Source organism: Aquarana catesbeiana, linkage group LG10, assembly GCF_042186555.1.
Source record: "Aquarana catesbeiana isolate 2022-GZ linkage group LG10, ASM4218655v1, whole genome shotgun sequence".
Taxonomy (NCBI): domain Eukaryota; kingdom Metazoa; phylum Chordata; class Amphibia; order Anura; family Ranidae; genus Aquarana; species Aquarana catesbeiana.
The window spans coordinates 112947832-112973752 of NC_133333.1; the positions used below are offsets into that span (position 1 = coordinate 112947832).

The 25921-nt window shown below is 46.0% G+C and overlaps 1 protein-coding gene across 1 annotated transcript in view; it reads right to left on the reverse strand.

Moving 5' to 3' along the window:
• The window catches only part of KMT2A (lysine methyltransferase 2A), a 286124-nt gene that overhangs the window by 112564 nt on the left and 147639 nt on the right, over positions 1–25921 (reverse strand). The window contains exons 19-22 of the mRNA XM_073602468.1: positions 21682–21872; positions 19318–19418; positions 8731–8868; positions 1096–1254 (exon numbers count right to left, since the gene is read on the reverse strand). Coding sequence (XP_073458569.1) covers positions 1096–1254; positions 8731–8868; positions 19318–19418; positions 21682–21872 — 589 coding nt within the window. The remainder of the gene's footprint in view (positions 1–1095; positions 1255–8730; positions 8869–19317; positions 19419–21681; positions 21873–25921) is intronic.

Sequence of the window (25921 nt, forward strand, 5' to 3'; positions counted from 1 at the left end):
TGCCAGGGTTGTAGCAGTCGGGGCCTAATTCTGCGTGTAGTGAGGGGGGCCAGCTTGTCTAGGGAGGAAGACAGTGAGCTGTTGTAAACGAAAGTAGCTAGGTTGGGACAGGACAGGGGGGAGATTTTGTCATAGAGGTGATCAGTAGCAGAGTAGAGATTATTATGGTTATTTTTACGGTACCATGCTATGTGGCATTTTATTCTTTTTTGGCATCTGTGTATACAGTATATTCATCTTGAGTGAATTCTGTGAAAGGTGAAGAGGAGAGTCGAGGCTGGAGGAGCTGGAGCCAATGTATGTGATATAGCAAGCTATTTTTGCCCAATTTAAATTACGGGGCAATAAAAATCAAGTCCCATATTAATAGAGAAGGAGTGGGGGAGACCGCCTAAGAAGACGCAGACGTGCACTTTACCAGGAGTGGCTGTAAAGAGCGCTATATTGACTCACTTGCTAAAACAAGGGGTCAATGTGATCCAGTAAGTGCAGTGTGTATCCTCATCTTCAGGATTCTTTATTTGCCTGTAGCAATCTCACCTGGGAACACCACTTTTACCAGCACTTTTTCACAAACTGAATATGGAATATTATGAACACTGAGCACATACGCATGTGGACTATTGAATAATTAATATATTTTTTTAATAAGTTGTTATATTTGTGTTTTGTATTCTTTATGTATACACATTGAGTCATTGGTGGCAAGTGCTGTTACCCCTTATTAGCAGGGGTGGGTATTTTATATGCAAAGTTAATGTATGTTTTGACACTACAGATGAACATATAAGTTACTTAAAAAAAATGTTTTTGCTCACATAGGCAAAACTCGCGCAATTCTCTACTTAGGAAGGTTTTAAAGTCCAAGGTAAGAATAAGTCTACACATTTTCCAATCCTTTTTTGAAGGTCAGACAAGCACAGCAGCAAAAGACAGTGCTGTGTACCTATACATACAAGCAACCCTGTTCATTTTCTTTTCTTAGAAAAGTATCTGCCATTTTTTTTTTCAAAAAACATTCTATCTGCAATACACTTCACAAGTTTATAGCCCTTTCAAAGGAAAAAAATTCACCCAAATGAATATAAAACTTACCTCCCCTTTAACTAGGTCCCGGTGTCTTTGACAGTATACCTTCTTATCCTCAAGAAACACACAATTCTTAAGTCTTGAGCACATGAAGTGGTAGTTACTTGTGCATGAAGACAGGCAGCAGCCAACAGTAGCACCCAACTTTAGACAATTCTCACATCTCTGCAGAAAAGAAGACAAAAAATGCATACACAAATATGCATGTGGTTATGTATTCATTAAAAAAATTAAATGCATTTTAAAATTTAGAAAGTGCAAGTGCAGGAATGTATCCTAATTGTGGCTCTTGTAACCGCCTGTATAGCTGGAATTTACTACTCACCCACCAGCATTTGAGATATATCAGAATGAATGTTATGTCAAGCTATAGTCAATCGCTAGGGCAGAGCTACTAGCCAGGCCTTAAGAGTTATTCGCCACCAGTTGCCCCGCTCAACCCCTACCCTGTCCGCCCCTATTTCCACCCCTAAAAACGCCCTAGTAAATTATTATTTAATTCACCCCTTGTACGCACTGTGCCACCCTCTGTACACACTGCACCCCTGTATATACTGACCCTCTTTTCCCTCAGTACACACTGCTCTCACTCTTTCTTACGCTATTCCCCCTCCCTGTGCAAACTGCCCCCCTGTCATAAATGCCTCTCCCAGCTTATCAGTGGCTTGTATATATGTATGTCTGTACACAGTACAGAGTGTGCTGGAGGTCACAGTACAGGGTGTGCTGGAGGCCACAGTACAGGGTGTGCGTGAGGGCACAGTACAGGGTGTGCGTGAGGGCACAGTACAGGGTGTGCGTGAGGGCACAGTACAGGGTGTGCGTGAGGGCACAGTACAGGGTGTGCGTGAGGGCACAGTACAGGTTGTGCGTGAGGGCACAGTACAGGTTGTGCGTGAGGGCACAGTACAGGGTGTGCGTGAGGGTACAGTACAGGGTGTATGAGGGCGGACAGGAGGGCACAGTATGAGGGCGGGCTGGAGGGCACAGTATGAGGGCGGGCTGGAGGGCACAGTATGAGGGCGGACAGGAGGGTACAGTACAGGGCGGACAGGAGGGCACAGTACAGGGCGGACAGGAGGGCACAGTACAGGGCAGACAGGAGGGCACAGTACAGGGCAGACAGGAGGGCACAGTACAGGGCGGACAGGAGCGCACAGTACAGGGCAGACAGGAGGGCACAGTACAGGGCGGACAGGAGGGCACAGTACAGGGCGGACAGGAGGGCACAGTACAGGGCGGACAGGAGGGCACAGTACAGGGCGGACAGGAGGGAACAGTACAGGGCAGACAGGAGGGAACAGTACAGGGCAGACAGGAGGGAACAGTACAGGGCAGACAGGAGGGAACAGTACAGGGCAGACAGGAGGGTACAGTACAGGGCAGACAGGAGGATACAGCACAGAGCGGACAGGAGGGCACAGTACAGGGCGGATGGGAGGGCACAGTACAGAGCGGACGGGAGGGCACAGTACAGAGTGGACGGGAGGGCACAGTACAGAGCGGACGGGAGGGCACAGTACAAAGCGGACGAGAGGGCACAGTGCAGGGTGGACACCGTACAGGGTGGGTAGGTGGGCACATTACAGGGGTCACTGGGCAGAGTTCTGTCTCCCATCCATGCACTGTACACAGCCTGAACACACTGCTCTCACTTTTTGTTATGCTATTCCTCGCCTCCCTGTGCACACTGCCCCCCTGTCATAAATGCCTCTCCTAGCTGATCAGTGGCTTGTATATATGTATGTCTGTACACAGTACAGTGTGTGCGGGAGGGCACAGTACAGGGCAGACAGGAGGGCACAGTACAGGGTGGACAGGAGGGCACAGTACAGGGTGGACAGGAGGGCACAGTACAGGGCGGACAGGAGGGCACAGTACAGGGCGGACAGGAGGGCACAGTACAGGGTGGACAGGAGGGAACAGTACAGGGTAGACAGGAGGGTACAGTACAGGGCAGACAGGAGGGCACAGTACAGGACGGACGGGAGGGCACAGTACAGGACAGACAGGAGGGCACAGTACAGGGCGGACAGGAGGGCACAGTACAGGGTGGACAGGAGGGCACAGTACAGGGCGGACAGGAGGGCACAGTACAGGGCGGACAGGAGGGAACAGTACAGGGTAGACAGGAGGGCACAGTACAGGGTGGACAGGAGGGAACAGTACAGGGTAGACAGGAGGGTACAGTACAGGGTAGACAGGAGGATACAGTACAGGACGGACAGGAGGGCACAGTACAGAGCAGACGGGAGGGCACAGTACAGGGTGGATGGGAGGGCACAGTACAGGGTGGACAGGAGGGCACAGTACAGGGCGGACAGGTGGGCACAGTGCAGGGAGGGCACAGTACAGGGCGGACAGGTGGGCACAGTGCAGGGTGGACACAGTACAGGATTGGTAGGTGGGCACTATACAGGGGTCACTGGGCAGAGCTCTGTCTCCTATCCATGCACTGTACACAGCCTGAACACACTGCTCTCACTCTTTGTTATGTTATTCCTCGCCTCCCTGTGCACACTGCCCCCCTGTCATAAATGCCTCTCCTAGCTGATCAGTGGCTTGTATATATGCATGTCTGTACACAGTACAGTGTGTGCGGGAGGGCACAGTACAGGAGGGCACAGTACAGTGCGGACAGGAGGGCACAGTACAGTGCGGACAGGAGGGCATAATACAGGGCGGACAGGAGGGCACAGTACAGGGCGAACAGGAGGGCACAGTACAGGGAGAACAGGAGGGCACAGTACGGGGAGGACAGGAGGGCACATTACGGGGAGGACAGGAGGGCACAGTACAGGGAGGAAAGAAGGGCACAGTACAGAGAGGACAGGAGGGCACAGTACAGGGCGGACAAGAGGGCACAGTACAGGGAGAACAGGAGGGCACAGTACGGGGAGGACAGGAGGGCACAGTACAGGGAGGACAGGATGGCACAGTACAGGGAGGACAGGAGGGCACAGTACAGGGAGGACAGGAGGGCACAGTACAGGGAGGACAGGAGGGCACAGTACAGGGAGGACAGGAGGGCACAGTACAGGGAGGACAGGATGGCACAGTACAGGGAGGACAGGAGGGCACAGTACAGGGAGGACAAGAGGGCACAGTACAGGGAGGACAGGGAGGCACAGTACAGGGAGGACAGGAGGGCACAGTACAGGGAGGACAGGAGGGCACAGTACAGAGCGGCACAGTACAGGGCAGACAAGATGGCACAGTACATGGAAGACAGGAGGGCACAGTACAGGGCGGAGAGGAGGGCACAGTACAGGGGAGACAGTACTGGGTGGGTAGGTGGGCACAGTACAGGGGTCACTGGGCAGAGCTCTGTCTTCCATCCATGCACTGTACACAGCCTTAACACAGTCACTAAGATCTCTTGCTCCCCACAGAGCACACTGACACTGGAGCTGAAATTTGATTCTCTTACATATACAGTAGCCAGGATGTGCACAGTGTATAGCTGGCTACTGTGTTTAGTTCTGACCTGTGGAATCCATGGTCATAAAGGCAGTTCAGTTGCAGCAGCCAACTCTATACTGTGCACATCGTAGCTGTGTGTAATGGAATCGGATGGGGAAAAGGTACTCTCAGTGCCTGTGCTCAAGCTGTGTGCCATGCAGTGATAGGAGACTGTAGGCACAGCATTAGGAGTTATAAAGGGCTTTTGGGGGGTGCAGCTGGCTGACCTGGGGGGCAGCCCCCTAGATCTGGTGACAATCTTACCACTGCTGCTGCTTGTGTGGATGGGATGTATACTGCTCCGATCCCCCCTGTTCTCCTCTCCAGTTCATCCCATTTGATCGGAGCAGTACACACACCCCTCCCACACAATCAGCAAGTGCAAGAAAAGCGACGGAAAGTACGGGGGGGGGGAACTGAACTGCAGGGACCCCCATGCACCTGGGGCCACTGGGCAGCGCCCAGGTTGGCCCGTGCATGAAGACAGCCCTGAACGGTGTTTATTTAGCAAATTTAGCCTGCCTGCAGTTCAGCTTTAATATGTGAGAAATAATTATTGTTATGTAATTCTAAGAATTATTTGACTCATGCTTAAACAACAACCCCCCCCCCCCCCCATTGGAATCCATGCATCCGGCACCCTGCATGTAGTTTAGGGGTCCAGATGCATGGATGGGGGGCGGTGCCCGTGCGCCCCTAGTGGATGGGCCGCCACTGCTCTAGACTCACAGCAAAGTATGCTATCAGCGTCTGACAAAAGCCCTTATGAGAAGCAGACATCCTAACCTTGAGCATGGTGGGGAGGATACTCTCCTACTACTTCAAATCTTGGTCAACAGCCATTTACGTTAAGACCATGACAGAAAAGCAGAGAGGCAAATCTGTCCTTGGGACAGAAGTTCCAGACAGTTTGGCAGAGCCCAAGGGGAAGTCTTACTAGGCCGGTGTACTAACACTCTTTGGGCCAATTCGGAGCATGGAGAACCACCAGTAAGCCCTTCATTTCAATCCTGAGAAACTAGGATTGATGAGATTAGATGGGTGCAGAGATCACTCTGCCACGTTCAGGCACTGCCAGTTAAGGGAAATATTTCTACCAACTGTCCACGCTGGGGATGTACATGGCTGACAGAGCTGAACATGTTGTTCTGCTCAGAAGAGAATACACCCTTTTTGGCCACAGCAAAACTTCCTGTTCCTCCCCAACTGATATGAGCCACCATCACAACGTTGCCTAACTAAATCTGAAGCAGAGAACCTGATAATAGATCAGTCAAACACTGGAATGCATCTGTAATCAAGATCTACCAAAACACAGACTAAAATGACTTCTTCAATGTCATAGCCAGATTCCCAAGCCACCAGAGAAGGAACAGTCCTTGATGTCTAACAAACTGATCTGTCTAGAGTCAGGAGTAACTTGTCAAACTATGATAGGATGTTGTGCTTCAGATTCTGTGAACTCAAATAGGTAAAAGGAACCGCCTCAAAGGTAGGCTACCATCAGACCAGATTCTCATGCAGAAGTGAAGAGTTAGATAGCTCCAGGACTGGAGCGCATTAACCTGAGACTGGAAAGCCTGGAGTTTCTCTTGAGGTAGGAAAACCCTGGCCCGGGAAGTGTCCAGAATTAGCCTTAGATTATCAGCAATGTATACTGAAGGTTCAGCATCTATCTGAAACTCCATAACATCTAAACACAGAGGTACATTGTCCTCCAGAGCCTATGATTCTCCCAGAAAAGCGGGCCAGCAGATAGCCCACAAACAGGATACCTTGAGAACGTAAAAGCGCAAACACTGGAGTCATCACCTTGGCGAACACCATAGGTGCAGAGGACAGACAAAATTGAAGAGCCAAAAACTGGTAAGCATTTAAGGCTCTGTGAGGTGAATTCCCATTATGGGCTTGGGAACAGTGTACAGGCTGGAGTAAAATCCTTGAAAACTTTCCACAGCAGGCTATTGTTAAAAGACCCCATGGCCCCAGAGTCCAAAGAGTGCTTAACAGATAATCGGCCAGGCATGGAGAAGACACCGGGAGATTAAAGGTGGGAAAGTGAGGGAGCAGGCAAGAATGAAGCTCCAGTTTGTAACTTCTTTGGACACCACCGGGTACACTCAAGCAATGGGAATGCAATACTTTCAAGTGTCCGCAAATGTCAGTAGACATCCTCCCCACTCTGATGGGCGAATGCACCCTTCTGGTTTTGGGACAGTAAGCAAATTATTGTACAACCTCTGAAAATGTTTTGAAGCAAAGAATGGGGTGAAGACCTTAGTCTAGAGATCTGTAGAAAGCCCAATGAAGATTGGCAAGTCACTAAAGAGACATAGATGTTTTACTTTAGAAACCGGAGTCTGGGCATAATGAAGTAAAAAAAAAAAAATTTTTGAGATGTGGTAAAGGACATGCAAGTCTACATCTTAGGCTTCTTCCACTGGAGAAGGTGAGAATTATTACTCTTGGTAGCAACATTAAAAATAGCATCTAAGATGGAACCGAAAAAATGCTGCTGCTCCAAGCTAATTTGGAGAAAACACTTTCTGCAATAGAGTTCTGCAGTCCAGGTGCCCCTGATGATAAAAATTAGTTAAGCGAAACAGAGAGACTCTGCACGTGGGAGATGCTGCCTAGGACAGCCTGGAGGTTATCGAACTGTGGGGTTTATTTACTATAGCTAGAGAGGGCAAAAGTAGTCACAATTCTGCAGAGGAACCAGCTTCTAACCTCAGCTTGTTTAATTAAGCTTTACCAATAAAACCTGGAAGCTGATTGGTTTCTCTGCAGAATTGTGACTACTTTTGCTCTCTCTAGCTTTAGTAAATAAACCCCAGTGTCTCTCTGTGAGTGGTGAGAGTTTGCATTGCACCAGCCCTTGAGAGATGTTTTCTTGCAGTCACTAGATGAGCCTGATTGCTTTAATACAAATTTGTAACTTTTATCTTTATAATAAACCCATTGAATGTTATGGAGAGCACTATGGTTTCCTTTCTCTACATCGTGTGAGCTGAATTTGTCTATGGAGTTAGCCCTGTCCTGGCTTTAAAGGGCACATGAGCTGCAAGACTTTTGATACAAAATGTTCATCTAAGAAGGTGAGCATGTCCCCACTGAGAAAGGTGGAAATCACAATCATTTTGGTACCAGTGTTTTTTTAATGAATTCACATACTGCACAAGGATATTAGAAGATTCAATTTAAGGACACTGTCATTTGCAATATATTGCCTTCCAAGTCAATCTATGTCAACATTGTGTTTTTACATGTCGTTATGCATTATTGCAATTGGTGATACACAGTAGGTGCATAGATTTATTTGCTTTTAGATGGCATATTTTATAAATACACGTTTGGTTGGGTGTTTTTTTTCCCTACTTCAAACGCCAGCTGTTTAGAATTAAGTGAAGGTGGTAGTGCAAGATAGCGTCTAAAAAATGAAAAAAAAAAAAAAAAAATTGCTAAAAAAAAGTAGGTTAATTCTTAAAACAGAGGAGCTGAGAAAATACCTCCATCCTTCTAGTAAAGTGGAAAAAAGGCATGCTGGTAGTAGAAGGGGTTATGGTTTGGGCTAACCCACAGTTTGTTTTTTCTTTACCAGTGTCCAATTCTCTGGTATGCAGCAATATAACCTAAAGGTTTAAGACTTTGTGTCCCTTAATGGATGATAAAGGAAAATGGTTACACACATAATGAACGTATACACAAGGCCTTAGCATGTCACAAGTCACCCTCATTCAAGCTGGCTGATACATTCCAACAACACCTAATGCAGCATCAACTAACTGTGGGTTAAAAATAACAATAAACACAAAATGTGAAGGAAAGCATTTGCTTCATGGGTTGTAGCAAAATAAAAAGCACACTGCAACTTTATCAAAAGCCGACACTACAGGGCTTATTCACTGTACTGACATCACAAGTTTATTCACTTCTACCACAAAAAAAGGGATCTACTGTTTGGCTTGAGGATTCCATAAAGCAGGCCTTTACTTTATGATAATACAACAACCCTTTGCTCAGTATTTATCATCCTGTCAAGATATTTCCTACACTGAGGATTTCGGTTACCTACAGTATGTATCTAGTGCTCTTTTGTGTGAGTCCTTTCAAATGTTCCCTCACTCAGCATCACTTCAAAAGCATGTCAGTCTATGCAACAGCCCCATAAAAACATACCAGCTGCTTCCCTCTGATAACTGCCATGTGCACATTTTTAAGAGAGCCATCATCATCTTCAAAAACTTCTGCTGACCACAAAGCACAGTTAACATGTGTCCACTCATCTTGTCCAATGTAAAGCAGGCGTCCAGCATCCTACAAAAAAAAAAACAAAAAACAAACATTACCATTAAAAAGGAAACCTTTCCTGACAAACACGAAACTTACGAAACTTCAAATTATGTGAAAGCCAGCTGTCTGGCTGCAAATGTACCATCTTGAAAGAAGTTTGCATCCCTAACACAGAACAAGTACACAAAAAAAAGTGTGTTGTGATTTCATGATATGCATACTTGTTTTAAAGAATGTTACCCCAACATTTCATATTCCTGATATACAGTACGGTGCAAAAGATGCTGTAAGATAAGAATGCTTTCAGAAAAAGAAGTGTTAATAGTTTATTTTTATCAGTTAACAAAGTGGGAAGTAAAGGAACAGAATAGAAATCCAAATCAAAATTTGTTGTGCCCACCCATTGTTTCAAAACAGCAGCAATTCTTTTACACTTGCATACAGTTTTTGACTTGTAGTACCCCCTGATAGTTTATGTAGGCCACTGTTGTGGTACTGTCTCCACTGCACCCTTCCTGGGTGACCTCTCAGAAGAAAGAATGGGGCCCAGCTGAATGTAAAAAAAAAAAAAAAAAAAATGCTGGCAAAAAACAAATTGCGAAAAAAAAAACAGCATGCCCCCCCCCCACCCTCAAAATTAATGTCTGCGGGCAGGGGGCTTATCGCAATCTGGGCCCCCCCCCCCAGATCCCAGCCCCTCCCCCTTCTTCTGTGGCTGTCTTCCTCTGTTGTGTTGTCCCCTGCTGTCTGGCATCTCTTATATAGCAATGGGGCGTGGCCATCCAATGACGTCACCTGGAGAGCCCATCCCTTGCGACGTCACAGGGGGCAGCGAGGGAAAAGACGGATCGGGGAGATGATGGCTCGGAGCTATTTTTTTAATAAAGGACTTTTTATTATATTTCACTGCTTTATGGGGTGAATGGTTAGGGGTACAATGTACCCGATACCCATTCACATAGGGGGAGGGGCCGGGATCTGGGGGCCCCTTGTTAAAGGTGGCTTCCAGATTCCGATAACCACCAGCCAGGGTTGGCGGGAAGAAGCCCATGTCCTGCAAGGTGCTTTTTGGGGGGGGGGGGTTAAACTGCAAAACGCACTAAAAATGCATAGGTTTGAACCTAGGGTTAATCTGATGACAATCAGTTCCAGAATGTGATGAGGAGTCTTAACGCCGAGGACCAGGTATCCAGCACAGTTAGGGAGTTGTAAAGTCACCCCCCCAGCCAGTAAAGCTGGCATCCATTGTCACCACTTTACAGGGCACAGGAAGGAATGATTTGTCTGGCTTGATAGATGCATAGGATGGTCCAGATAATGAATTTGTTTGTTACACAATGTAAGGATGTTGAGTTGAAGTGACCTGGAGTGAAATTTGGGGACTGCCTTAAAAGAAGGCTACTGTAAAGCCCAAAACCCTCATATGCAGAAGCAAATGAGTACCCTTTGGATCTGATAGTTCACGTGAAGGATGAAAAGAGACAGCGCAGGGGCGTGGCCTGGCTATGGAGGAGTGAGGACGTGCTGAGCCCGAGCTCCGTCCAGTCCGCAGCATAATTAGCAGCTACAGGGGTGATTACCCCCCGATTTCCGCACAGGGTATGTCACAGCGGCGGCGGGCTTCTTCCCAGACGAAAAAAGCCCACCCAAACGGTCAGGGATCGCTGGACTCCTTTCTTCTAGACACCCCCCGTCAGCAGAGGGGGAAATCCAAGATGGCGCCGGAACGAACGGCCACGCTGCAGCAACAGGAGATTCAGCCAGCGCCTCCAGCTCTATCTCCTATCTCTTCTCCCAGGCTGGTAAGCGACTCCATCCCCCCTGCATCCCCTCGCTCCACATCATCACAGGACAGGGACACACACTTGGCAGCTTTGACTGAGGACAGAGACATCAGACAGCATTTATGGTCTCTCCCCACTAAAGAAGACCTAGAGCGCTTTACAAGCAGGATTGAGAGGGCCTTCAGGCAAGATATTGAACAACTGCAATCTGATACCACTGAGCTGGGTCACAGGGTAGAGACTTTGGAGCAGAAACTCGATGATTCTATACCCGCCATCTCCCAGCTCAGAGAGCAGACCGTCACACACAGTCATCAAATTGAGGCTCTTTTGTGCCAGTTAGACGACATGGAGAACCGCAGCAGGCGAGCGAATATTCGCATACGAGGCCTCCCAGAAGCCACTGCACCTAAGGACATTGTCCCCACCTTACAGGGAGTGTTCCGTGAAATCCTGAGTTTGCCTCCGTCGGTGCCGATTGAGATAGACAGAGCTCACAGGGCACTTCGGCCCCCATCAGAGGACCCTGACAACCCCAGAGATGTGATCTGTAAGCTACACAAATTTACATTGAAGGATCGCATAATGCAAAAGATGCGCAACAGACCAGTCTTTGACTTCGATGGAGCTCAACTGTCCTTTTACCAGGACCTCTCACGGCGTACCCTAATGCAGCGACGGGCCCTTCGCCCACTTCTAACGGAAATCCAGGCGGCAGGCCTCACATACCGCTGGGGCTTCCCATTCAGCCTCCAGGCTTCAAAAAATGGCCGTTGGGCTATATTACGCACAAAGGATGACCTCCCCCGCTTCCTACATACCTTGGAGCTTAACCCTGTAGATTTCCCGGATTGGCGCACTACCCCGGACATCCCAATACCCCAGCTACCTCAACCTTGGATCCAGGCGGCAGGAAACAGGCGGTCCCGGGGCCACAACAGGCAAACGGAGGGCCCACGTCCGGGCACTTCCACAACCAGTGACTAAACGAGCCACCGCCACCCTTATCGCTTTTCCTAATTTTTTGGACGGAATCCCCTCTCCATCATTGACATTTCAGTCAGGGCTCTGGGCCTAACGGACACGCTGCTGTTACATTCTACCTCCTCCTGCGAGGCATCTCACAGTAGGCCCTTTGCACTACCTTTCTACTACAAGAACCATTAGGCATCATGATGGACTAGGGGGTCCGTGGTCCAGCTCCTAGCCCGGCCACCTTGTCCTCCCCTCTTCTTTTTTGTTTTTGCACTTTTGGGGAGTCCGGGTTCCACAATCTCCTTTCTCCCTTTGTTGAGATGTACTGTTTACCCCCCCCCCCCCCCTTTTTAGTTTTGCACATATTTTTATATATATATATATATATATATATATATTTTTTTTTTTCCCCACCCTGTTTATGTGTCGGAATGGACTGGACGGAAGGATGGGCTAATCGTCTCCTTGGTGGTCTCCCACGTACCCCACCTAGGCCTCACCTTACTAGGTGACAGTCCCTTGTGGGACTCCGAGTTTTCACCCGGGCGGTTTTTGGGTTGATACCCCCCTCCCGGGCGAGCTCTGTAGATTATTGTTGTTTTGTTTTTGTTTTTTTTTTTTTTTTGTTTTTTTTTCCCTACCCCTATCCCCGTCCCACCTTTTCCCTCCCGATCCCTTCCACTTCCCCACCTAACCCTCTCCAAGCCCCCCTTCCTCCCACCTCCCACCTTTCCCTAGCCTCTCCCTCCCCTCCTCCCCACTTCCCCCTTGATATTATTTTGTGTTTTAGATCATTCTCTAAAGCTAACCATTTATCGCTTTGATCTGCAGGTTGCCTTTTGGCCGACTGAGCCATGCATGGGGGAACCAGAGGAGGGGTGAACGATCAGCTATCATCCACGTCAGGTGCGCCGTCGCTAAAGGTACTGTCCTACAATGTCAGGGGGCTCTGCTCTCCACATAAGCGCAACAGGCTATGGCTGGAACTTAAGAGACTGGGGGCCCAGGTGGTTTTCCTGCAGGAGACTCACTTCAGGGAACAGTCCCTTCCAAAGATACCCACACACCTATACACCCAATGGTTTTTTAGCAACTCCCCGGTAGCCAAATCAAGAGGTACAGCCATCGCATTCCATAAGTCATGCCCATTCCAACTTTCAGAGACTCAGGTCGACTCACAGGGCAGATACGTCTTCGTGAAGGGGGTCTTGGCCAACAAAAAATTTACATTTGCGATTCTCTACGCACCCAATGCCCAACAACTCTCCTTTATTGATTCTGTGCTAGATAAATTGAACGAATTCAGGGAGGGTCACCTAATTCTTGGAGGGGATTTTAACGTGAGCCCGGACCCGCTCGTTGACACATCCCATGGCCGCCCCACTCACTCCCAAGTCTTCCTCAAGCATTTTCGCAAGTCACTGCAGAATAGCCTTCTTATAGACACGTGGAGAGCTCTTCATGCATCTGAGAGGGACTACAGCTACTACTCGGGGGTACATGACGTTTATACACGCATAGACCTTATGTGTGTGGACCATGACACCCTTGAATTGCTGCAATCAGCTGAAATAGGCAACATCACTATTTCAGATCATGCTCCAGTGTGGGCCGTGTTGCGGGTCCCAGACGAAACACGGAGGGCCTGGTCCTGGAGGCTCAACGAAAACCTCCTGGACGACGCCTCAGTGGTAGCTAAGGTCTCTGAGACCATCACACACTATTTTGCGGAGAATGTGTCCGAGGAAATGGCAGACGGAGTGGTATGGGAAAGCCATAGGGCGGTACTCGGGGGTGAACTGATCTCCCTGGGTTCCAAATTCAAAAGGGAAAGACAGATAGACTTCAAGAGGGTGCTGACAGCCTTGCAGGAAGAGGAACTTAAACACAAACGTCAGGGGGATGCTAACGCCCGCGAACGGCTGACTGAACTGAGGGAGTTGTTTTCTCGCCTCCTCGACCGTCGCGTGCGCAGACAACTACGCCACCTTTCACATAAATACTACGAACAGGGAAACAAATGCGGCAGAATGCTGGCTAGAGCGCTTCGGAAGAGAAGAATGACAGTCCACATACACTCGCTCCGGTCCCCTGACGGTACAGCTACATTACACTCCTCTGGGATTGCCTCAATCTTTAGAGATTATTATGCAGAATTATATCACCTAGATAAGGATATCTCACACACAGGATGGTCAGCAAAACTAAAAGCGATTGGCGAATACCTCGCCGCAGCTGGACTCCCCCCCCTGACACCAGAGCAGCAGCTAGACCTTGATTCTCCCATTTCCCCTCAGGAGATTATTTCAACAGTGAAGGCCCTACCTAATGGGAAGAGCCCTGGCCCGGATGGATACTCCAAAGCGTATTATGCAAAGTTTCTCCCCCTGCTACAAAATCATATGTGCAGGTATTTTAACTCTTTGGCCACAAACCACCAGATTCCCCCTGAGGCTCTACTGGCCCACATCACAGTGCTGCCGAAAGAGGGCAAGGACCCCACTCTCCCACAAAGCTATCGACCAATATCGCTACTTAACGTCGATATAAAAATTTTTGCTAAGATCATGGCAAATCGACTTAAACACGTCCTGCCCTCCTTTATTCACCCCGATCAAACGGGATTTATTTCAGGTAGAGAAGCTAGGGACAATTCCATCCGGGCCATACAGCTCATACAATGGGCATGTACCCATAAGAATTCCACCCCCTACCTTATTCTGTCCACAGATGCCGAAAAGGCTTTTGACAGGATCGATTGGTCATACCTTAAGGCAGTTCTGGAGGCTTGGGGACTGGGCCCTCATATGCTGAGATGGATCATGGCGCTTTACTCGACCCCCAGTGCGAAGGTCAAAGTGAACGGCCATCTATCCTTGGGATTCCCCATACGGAATGGCACGAGGCAGGGGTGTCCCCTCTCCCCCCTACTGTTCGCTCTGGCTTTGGAGCCTCTGCTTCGAACAATACGGGCAAACACTGATATTAGAGGGGTAACAGTAGGGTCTACGGAACACAAACTATCGGCCTATGCCGACGACGTGCTCTTTCATTTGACCCAGCCCTTAGTGTCACTGCCAAACCTTATGAGGGAACTAAAAATTTTCGGTCATGTGTCAAACCTTAAAATAAACTTTTCGAAATCCGAAATTCTGCCCATCACCATCCCTATAAAAATGGCTACTGACTTGCAACAAGCTTTCCCATTTATCTGGACTAAAACGTCTATTAAGTACCTGTGTATCCAACTTACAAATCGATTTGACACTATTTACTCGGCTAATTTTCCCACCCTTTTGAGCATGGTGCGTAGAGACTTACAGAACTGGACCAAGACCTCCTTCACATGGCTAGGCAAACTCAGCATACTCAAGATGAACATCCTTCCTAGGGTGCTCTTTTATTTACAGATGCTGCCAGTCACCCTCCCCAGGAGCTTCTTTGTTCAGCTTCAAAGCCTAATGATTAATTTTATTTGGCATGGTAAAAAACCAAGACTGGCGGTGTCTTTACTACAGAAGGCTAAAGAAATGGGTGGCTTGGGCCTCCCGGATGTACGACGATACTATAGAGCCATTGCGATCCAACATATCCTTAACTGGCGTCATCACGGGGGTTCAAAAATGTGGGTCTCCTTGGAGAAGAGCTTAGCAGGCCGGGACCTGTCATACGCACCCTGGCTGCCCCGTGAACACAGAGGACTCTCACAGACGACCTCACCGCTAACCATTCATATCCTACGGGTCTGGGACCGCACAAACGCCCTGTGTGCTTTGGTGCCCCCGGGCTCCCCATTGGCACCTTTGGGGGGATATAAGTGGTTCCCTCCTGGGGAGCAGAAAACCTTTTTCGGTACGTGGGTGTCAGACGGCAATTATAGTTATGGTAAATTTGTGGATAAGGGCAAGCTGATACCCCTAGACGCCTTGCGGAATAGCCACGGCAGATTCCCTATGGACTGGTGGAGGCACCAGCAACTCCAACACTTTATTGCAACAGAAGGGACCCCAATGAGAGGGCTAGACACCATCACCACACTAGAAAGCCTTTTCACAGAAGAAGAGCCAACTCCCCATTTGATTTCTGAGCTATACAGGCTACTGGGCTCGGTTCCCACCGCTGGTAAGCCAGCTTTCATAAGGGAATGGGAACGAGACCTAGGGGTGGAGTTCACGCCAGAACAACGTCTACACATGTATAAACTAGCACACTCTAGCTCCATAGAGTCTAGAACGCAGGAAACTAACTACAAGCTTCTAACTCGCTGGTACCGAGTACCGGCTGTCATAGCACGTATCTACCCCTCGGTTTCGGACCGATGCTGGCGAGGTTGCAGTCAGAAAGGCACCCTTCTTCATATATGGTGGGAATGCCCAATGATTAGGTCTTTCTGGATGGAAGTACAGACTACCATTAAAAATGCCCTGCAGATTGAGATCCCGTTCTCCCCCGAGCATTTCCTCTTGCACCTCCCCACCCTTCCTCTAAGCCATTACAAAAAAAGCGCCCTTCCTCATCTACTAAATGCCGCTAAAAGGCTTGTACCTCTCTATTGGAAGCGCCCACAGGTCCCTACCATAAAAGAATGGCTACAGAAGGTGGATGATATCAGAGAGGCGGAGGAGTGGGTGGCGAGGTGCAAAGATAGGAGTGAGTGCTTTGATGGTGTTTGGGCTCAGTGGCGGAGATTCATCATCGACACTAATCCGGTATCCTCTAGCCTGGATGTCGCGCTGTTGGAGTTAGCGGAGCCCTCCTTGAAGCTAAGGAGGCCTGTTGGTGGTGACGTGCGTACCTGAGTGGAATGTTTCAACGCCCCATTGATTGCACAGGGTGTTGGCCTTTTCTTTCCTAATGCATGGTTCACAAGGTATATAGCTGAAGGCTCATATGAGACGTTATGCGTCGCTAGCGACTACAGACAAGTTTTGTATCTCCTTTATTAAATAATAGAGTTGTTACTTGTTTAGACGTATTGGTCAGGGGCTCTGCCTGGCAACGTAGGCACCTCTATGTCCGCACTGACCCAGTGGATGCCCAGGGGGCGCTCCCCTTAGGCGAAGGTTAGTTGGAGGCCTATGGCCCCCCTTCCGGGGAATCCGCCCGGTGGGCATCCTAGGGCACTGAATAAAAAAGAGGCCCCTCCCTCCTGTACTAAAATGGAGGGCTGAGGGGGATAGGTCCGGCCAAGCTGATACGGCGGGGCCCCCTCTTAGGACTCAATATGACTGTTTAGTAGTGTAATAAAGTTTGGAGATGATTTAATCCCTCTCCCCCCTTTCCCCTCCCGCCCTTACCCCTACGTATTACAATTTGTTATACATCTTGTTTTTGTACCAACATATTGGTCTACACTGGAAAAATGCAATGTTCTGTGGTAAGAATGACCATAGATTATATGTATGTATGTTCTTTTTCTTATTATATAAAATAAAAATAAAGATTAATAAAGAAAAAAAAAAAAAGAGACAGCGCACACAACCGGGAACTCCCAGTCCAATTTGCAAGATCCTCGTTCAGGTGCTCAGGCTCAGTGTGTCCTTACATACTACAGCAGAAACAAGTAAAAGGATGGAGCCGAGAACTCTGTAGTCCATATAGTGATTTTAATAGTTGGTTACAAAAATGTAACAAGCAAAGAATCTGACACGTTTCGGCAACAACCTTGGTCGTAGCATTCTACGACTAAGGCTGTTGCCGTAATGTGTCAGCTGCTTTGCTTGTCACTTTTTGAAACCAACTATTATAATCGCTATATGGACTACAGAGTTGCCGGCTCCATCCTTTTACTTGTTTCCACCACTTCCTGCCCATAGGATGTCATATAACTTCCTCAGATTGAAAGCCACTCAATCCCTTCTACAGGCAGCAGAAGGAGGTCTTGGTTTGATCAGATACTTTAGAAGCCAGAGGAGATATATGGGGTCTAACAGACCCCAGATCTCTCCATGAAACAGGACCTGTCACAACCCATGCTATTACAGTAGATGTTGATCTCTTATGATAGCAATAAAGTTGATTAAAAAATAAAGGTACAGTGTTAAAAAGTAAATTTAAATAAAATAAAAAAATAAAATGTAAAGCACCCCCATCCCTCCGTGATTTGGGACACATTCCCCCATGTCCCTTCCTCTCTGCTGTCTGAGACATTTGACCTGCTTATATAGCAAGCCCAGTCCTCAGAGGGCATTACGCAAATGCCAACTGTGCACTGGTTACCCTAGAAGACCTCTAAGGCTGCCAGTGCCCCTACCACCCCAAGAAGGTGCGCTCATGTGACCCTGGAGGTGTAGCTGCTGTGCTGACAATGGCAAGGAAAAGAGAGAGCTGCAAATGTGGTCCCTTTAACCATGGTATGAACGCTGGGTGTATCACTGCCCCTGTTACTGCTACCAAAGTTACATGAGGTGGGCAATATGGCTGACACAATGAAACCCTGTGACGTGGTCATTATCCTGTACTAGTCTCAGAAAGTGCAGAGGGAACACAGCTCCACCTCTGCATTTGTCACCTGGGAGACCACTTTTGTAGCATATAGGACAGCAGGAGCGCGCAACAACACAGTGCAGCAAGGCACTACAGTGAAAGCAGACGCTGGCAAGAAAACTGAAGTCCTGCCTACGGGGGGAGAGGTTACGTCTAGAGGAGGAAGGAGGTAAGAGGAGAGGTAGGAGGAATTCCTGTCTTTTTTGGCCAGTGTTCAGCCACCTGTAGATGGCAGCATAGCCCGGTCATTAGGATTCAAGAAGACACTATGTGTCCCATGATGTACAATAAAGAAAATTTAGGTACAACTAAAAGCAAAACTTTTATTTTTTTTAGTTTTGGACAGAGTGGAAATGGATTTGTACACTTGTCAGTTTTTATTGCGGTCTGTGCCCCCTTGTGGGAGATTCACCACCTCTATTTGTCTTGTTTACGATTATCATTGAAAGTGAAAGTAAAAGAAAATTCCAAACTTTGAGTTATTTCCAGAAAAGTAATAGGGGGAATAGGGGAAATCTTCCAATGGGGACACTAGTTCTGGTGACCTGGGGGTCCCCAAGGGAATTCATTAATTTGCAGGGATTTCTTCTCACCTCCTCTTTTGGCAAGGAAGTGGAGGCAAATCTCCCCAAAGGGACACAGAGGGCAAAAAATAAACTGACAGGGATTATGACCCTCCCTTACTCTATGCAAAATGGAAAAAAAAAAGTATTTTTGCTGGCCTGTTATACTCTATGTAACCTCTTGTTTCAGTAACTTCAGTGTAGCTAAAGTAGGTCTGACTTATGGTTTGCTTGCTTGTTCTTAGTCACAGATTTTCAGTGGATCAACATGATATCCAGGAAACTATAAATTTATGGAGGTGTTTTTTTGTTTGTTTTTTTTTTTTATTAGGGGTTGATTTACCCGTAATCAGTTGGCTCCATCAAGCAGACACCGCAACCTTCAGGCAGTGAGCATCTGCTGGTCTTTTCAGCTGACCCATTTTGCTTAGGGAGTCTGCTGTTCTGTATTATTAATGTGTATTTGTTGTGTGTGTGATAATGAATATATAGATACACATACACTATTAAAGTAGCACTATAAGCAAAACCTTTTTTTTTTGTTAAGTGGAGAGCACAATAATGGCAGTATGCGTGTTTCTCTCAACACAGGTTTCTTTTAAAAGACTTCTTATATAACAAAGGTGCTGTGTTCTTGAGGTGAAAAGGTAGCCAATGGCACTTACATTAGCATGGTCATCTCCAAACTTTAAACACAGGGCGCACTGGCGATTATCTTCTACACCAGGTGGTGGTAACAATTCTGGGCTATCTTCTCTACCTTGGTCTGCAGGTTCAAAAACAGAAACCAAAAAACATTTTTGAAAATGAAAATCGCACTGAATGTAAAAACTATTCATTTATTACAGGTATTTAAATAGCATTGACAATTTTCGCAGCGCTTCACACACACATATTGACATTCACAGCAGTACCTGTCCTTAAGGAACTTACAATCTAAGTTACATTCATATATAAACATACTACGGTCAATTTAGACAGGAGTCATTTAACCTTCAACCATATCTTTGGATTGTGGGAAGAAACTGAAATACCTAGAGGAAAACCACACAAGCACAGGGAGAACATGCAAAATCCATGCAGCTAGTGTCATGGTTGGGATACAAATGGATGCCCCTAATGATGCCAAGCAGATGTGAAACTAACCAATAAGCCATTGTGCTGCCCATTTAGAGCAACTATTGGAAAAAACATTTTGTACAAACTGAAGATGTGTGCTTAGAGGACTTTATTACTTTTTTGAATCCCTTTCTAGTCTGTGCAGCTAAGCTATCAGCGGCAGTAATTTGGCACTGATCGCTTTAAGGGCTCATGCACACTGCAGCTCAAAGAAGCGGCTCCTACAGGCTTTTGAGCTTTAAATTTTTTCTGCCTGGAAACTCCCTTCTATGTTAGCCAATGTGGCCATGCACACTATGGCTTTTTCAGGCGTTTACAGGCATATGCTCTTAAAGGCAGAAAACCCCCAACAAACTTGCATTTTTGAGAGGCGCTTTCGAGCAGAAAAGACACCAAAGTGCCCAAAAATGTGCGAAAAAGTGTGACAAAGCTCAAAGAAACTTGAAAATGCACCAAAAAAAGGAAAAAGGAGCTAAGGGGAGGGTTTGTGAAAAAAATGGCTAATGCTAAAAAAAAGCTCAAAGAAGCTCAATAAAAATATACAAAAGAGCACAAAATAGCACAAGCTTCTTCAAGCTTTTAGAAAGAGAAAAAAACGCTCAAATGCCTGTAAAAGCAGCTTTTTTTTGAGCCGCAGTGTGCATGAGCCAGCTGCATTCACACCTGTGAAGTGCTTGGAACAGGTGTAAAATTGCATCTACTGTTAATGGCACCCTAAATGTGGAAAACAAGGAGGCAAAACAAGCAAAGCTCAAAAAATAATTAAGCTATTTTGCCGCTTTTATTTCATGTAGAGCAGCCTTTTGAAATGAACAGGCTGCCATATGTATAAAGCGTGAACAAGTGCACATGTGCAAAGTGCTACATAGTGTGAATGAGGCCTAACAGAACATCAACAAAAACTCTGTCAGAGCTATGCACCATAAAGCCGCGTACACACGAGCAGAATGTCCAACAGAAAAAGTCTGACGGAAGCTTTTCATCGTCTATTCCGTTCGTATGTATGCCTCATAGGACTTTTTTTTTTTTGAAAATTCTGACGGACCTAGAAATGGAACATGTTCTAAATATTTCCGGCTGAACCAATTCCTATCGGGTAAACCGCTCATCTGTATGCTGTTCCGACGGACCAAAAACGACGCATGCTCTGAAGCTAGTACGAGACGGAAGCTATTGACTACTGGCTATTGTACTTCCTTTTTCTAGTCCTGTTGTATGTGCTGTACGTCACCGCGTTCTGGACGGTCAGACTTTGGTGTGATCGTGTGTAGGCAAGACCGCTTGAATGGAATTCCGTCGGAGAAACCTTCGGAGTTAATTCCAACGGCAAAACTGGTCGTGTGTACAGGGCATAAGACGCTGCAAGTACAGGGGGTCCCCGGGTTACAAACAAGTTAGGGACTGTAGGTTTGTTCTTAAGTTGAATCTGTTTGTAAGTCAGAACAGGTACATTTTTTTCCCCATAATAGCTCTTACAGGAGTGAATTTCCCTTCCTAGGGGTAGATTTCCTCTCACTTCCTGTTGTCTCCCTCCGTTTGTAAGTAGGAGTCCTTTGTAAGTCGGATTTTTGTAACTAGGGGATCCCCTGTATATGCTGTGATGATGGGAACTAGGAGACCATAATAATAATAAAACATTCTAGGTTTACCCTCAAGGGACACACTACTACTACATAAACATTTATTACCTTAATGCAAGGAATGCATTAAAGTAAAAAATGTTTAGGCTTTACAACTACTAAGTACAAGTAAATGAACTGCAGAAATAAATTATTTAGATTACTTATACAGGAATATATATAGCGCCAACAATTGTTACAGCTATTTAAATGTTTTACGTTTATATCAATCTTTTCCCTCAAGGAAATTACAATCTAAAGGCCACACCGCACAAAAAATAATGTACAAACCTATTGTAGCTGGGACTGGCGAGTGTGTAGGCTGTGGTGATGCTGGGTCTTCAGGACATCTGGGTTTAGGGGCTGGAATTATTTTTTTCATTAGAGGTGATTGCACAGCCAGACTGTTCTCCCTTTCTTGCCACTGAGCATAGTTATGATCCAGAGATGGCGGTAGGACTGCATTGGGTAACATGCTGTTACTGTAGTCAACGAAAAGTCAAGTTTTAAGATCAGTAAACTACTGAAAGGTCTTTACAATGCATTATTTATATTAAGAAGCTGTAAAAAAAATTACACATTTACCTGTGAAAATTTAAAATAAAGTATATTCCTATAAATAAACTATTTTACGAAGAATTAAAGTTACGGTGATGTAAAAGTAAAACCTCCATGAAAAAGGTTTTAAATGTTAGGCCATAACTTAAGAGACATGCAAAATTTGACTATCAACTTTGTGAATGCACTCCCAAAATCTGATCAGGTACTAATCTGCCTGAATCTAAAACTGCCATTTTTAACACTCATTTCTTTAAAGAGTGACATTTTTTTTATTTTGACTTGCCTGTAAATTCGATATCTTTGAGTACAGTACAGGACACAGGCGTGATATTATCTGAATATTCATTTAGGCTCTGGGTCATATGTTGGTACCATCATGTGATTGGACATTGGCAAAGCTTTTAAAGACCCCTCGGTGCCCCTACAAAACCTACCCCACTCCGTGAGTCCTCAGTTTTGCAAAAAAAACAGGAACAGAGGGGTGGGTGTCTTGTACTGTACTCAAAGATATGGAATTCACAGTCAAGAAAAAAAAATCCTTTTATCTTAATCATACAGCACTGGACAAAGGCTTGATATTCATAGATCCTGGAACACATCCAAGCAATGAATAAAAAGGGTAGGCAACAAGGCAAACAGAACTATGCCAACTTGCAACGGTCCACAGGCCTAGATCAAAATGCTGCTTTGCGGGCAAATTCTGCACCTGCAGAACACTGGGCGTCAACCTGATAGAAATTTCAGAAGGTATGTACAGAAGACCAGGTGGTAGTCTTAAAAATCTAGGCAGAGGCTTAATGTTGAAATTTAGAGGAAACTCCTTCTGATCTAGTAGAGTGAGCATATACTAGTGAAGAAGGTGTATTGTCCTTAAGTGTGTAAGCTCTTGAACTTAGTTGTCTTATCCCCCTAGGAAGGCAGATCTTGAAGCAAGATGTCCCTTACAAAGCCCTGAGGGTAGTACAATTGGGGAAACCATCTTTCTGACAGAAGCTTTAGCTTTGATTTAAACTCTGATAGCTCTGACCACGTCTAGACAGTGAACAACAATCTCCTTTGGGTGCTTTGGAGTAGAGCGCCCAAGTAGGACTATGTCTTTATTGAGGCAGAAGGCTGAGACCACCTTGGGAAGAAAAGAAGGTCGTGGGCATAAGACTACTTTGTCCTTGTGAAGAATGAGAGATGGCTCCTTACAAGGGAGCCCCTAAGTTAGAGGCACATCTGACAGACATAATCGCCACCAAGAAGGCTACCTTTCAGGAGAGATCATCCAAGGGAAGCTTCCTAATGGGTGGTTTCTGCAGGGTAGAGAGAAAACCATATTGAGGTCCCAAGTAAGCACAGGGTGCTGTAATGGTGGACTGATACAAGAGACACCAAGAATAAAAGGTCTTTACAAAGAAAAGAAAAGCCATATGTTTTTTGGAAAGAAATGGACAAGGCCGAAACCCTTAGAGTACGTAAGGCCAAGTTCTGGTCAAGTCCCTGTTGAAGGAAGGCTAGAATGCAAGGGACAGAGTAATCTTTGGAATTGAAATGTCTGTGTTCACACCATGCAAAGGAGGGAGGATTTCCAGATTCGATAGTAGATCTTTCTGGTGGCTTTCCTTGCTTGAAACAATGTGGAACGGAAGACTCAAACTCTCAGAGGGTCCCTGAGACAGCAGCTTTGGCCTGTTTGGAAGGGTCCAGAGCTTGTCTCCTAAAAGTCTGAGTATGTCTCTGTGCCAGGTTCTTCTGGGCCTGTTTAGTGCAATGAGAATCACTGTTTTTTTTCTTTTGGTCTATTTTGCGGAGCAGTCAAGTTGGAATTCGCACTGCAGAAAAGGCATAGATTAGTCTGTACTGAGTTTAGGCAATTATCAGATCATAGGATACCAATGCTAGAGGACTCTTGGTCCTGGCCACAATAAGAAGTAACTTGTTTTTGAACCTGGAAGCCAGAATACCCACATCCAGAGTCTCCCATTTCTGACATATCCGGTTGAATATGTTGAGTTATAGAACGTGAAATTCAAAAGTCTAGACTACTACAATCCAGAACAACATCCAACTTTATAGCAATCCCATTACCCCCACAATAATATGTTCTACAAGATAATAAAAACAATCATCAAAATATATAGAAGAAAAAAGGGATCAAGCAAAATCCAGAAATATAACATTCACGATTACATCAATATCAAACCGCAAAGGAAAGAAGAGAATCGTTCCACATCACTCGAGCCAATGTAGGAGAAATTAAAGAACTTTTAAAGTAAATACCTTTTTTAAAAAGACTCTAAATGTGCTGACAACAGGCACCAATGTAGAACCCTCATAAGGGGACACATTTCATCATCATCTCTTATTAGCAAGCAACCAATAGCAGCCGAGCGAAACAGAGAGATTCTCATACACACTACACAAATCTTTGTGTTCTACAGAAGAGTCGAAAACAATAAAGATCCCAATGCTAGATTCAACTTTGGATAATCATCTTCCATAAAGAATTATAATTAATGCAAAATATATATACACTTAAATTGGCACCCTAATTCACACTTTGCATGGGAGAAGAGATGGATTAAGATGTTCTGCAAATATGACTGACCGTGAGCAGCTCTTGGTTGATTTAAAAGAGAAAGCGCTAAGGTAGTAGAATTTGGAATTCTATTTTGTACCCCTTGGAAACCACTGACTAAACCCACAGGTCTGGGACATCTGGGAACCAGAGAAAGGCAAAAACTAACAAACACCCCCTGCCCTGCATTGCAAGAGGGCTTAGGGCTAGAGTAGGTGGATTTTGTGTTCCAAGTCTTATGCCAAAATAAAAGGATGAATTTTTCCTTATAAGCTGAAGCCTGGCTAGACTGCTAAGGTGTTCTGCATTTTGAGAAAGTAGAAGCCCATGAAGAGCGTCATTTTTGAACCTTCCTCTGTGGAAGAAGGACCTTTCCTCCTGTGGCATCTTTAATGAATTTTTCAAGGGCTTCACCAAAGACATCCTCCTTCAAAACAGGCATACATGTGATGTGTCTTTTACAGGCAAGCTTTAGCTGACTAAGCTTTCAGCCATACGATTCTGTGCATATGAACAAAAATCAAGAGCCATTCTAGACATCCGTCTCAGGATTTGTTCTAGGTAAATGCTTTAATTGTTCAGTCTAGATGCAGTCCTGGAATACAGAATCATGTTGATTGTTTATTGCCCGGTTCGACAACTAGTAATCGCAAGAACAGCTGGTTGCAGAGCTGGGCCTGCCAGAGTAAAGATCATTTAACAATTCAAACTTAGTCAGTAGAATCTCTAAATGAAGGAACCTCTAGGTAGAGTAAGGTGTTTAATAATGAGACGGCAAGGTCTACTACTGGACAGACCACTTTTTTTCTATTGGATAGAGCTCAGCAACGATTCTTGGAAGGCTGAAAATCTTAGATTGACCAAATCTTCATACATTGCCCATTCTATTTGGTCATGAACAGTGCGTGTTTTTTTAGACATAGCAAGTCTCTTAGTAGCCAAAGGGGCATGGCGATATGAAGGGGAATCAAATGTGGTAGTGTCGAAGTTTTTGCCACAGCAGAAAGTGAGCACATTAACATTGGCAAGAATATTACGTGAAGCTGTAACATCACATGTATAGATGCCTGGGGGTGATAAATCTTCCATGGTCTCCTCTAACATTAGCTTCTGTGTCACCCTCATTCCCATCTACGTCTAACTCTTCTAGAGCAGGCATATCAGGATCCAAACAAAAGAAGAGAAGGTGAGTGTTGAAGGACCCTGGTGCTTTTGAGCTCTGGACAGTGATGGCTGTTTGAGTTGGTTGCAGAAAACTCTGCCTTAGGTAGGCCACAAATTGCGTACCTGCGATAGAGCTGGAATCAGATGCAGAGACTGTTGTTAAAATAGTGTTGTGCTTTTGTGCAAGGAAGTATCATTCTGAGCTTTTTGAAGGTTTTCGGCCTTTGGCGGAGCAAATGTTTG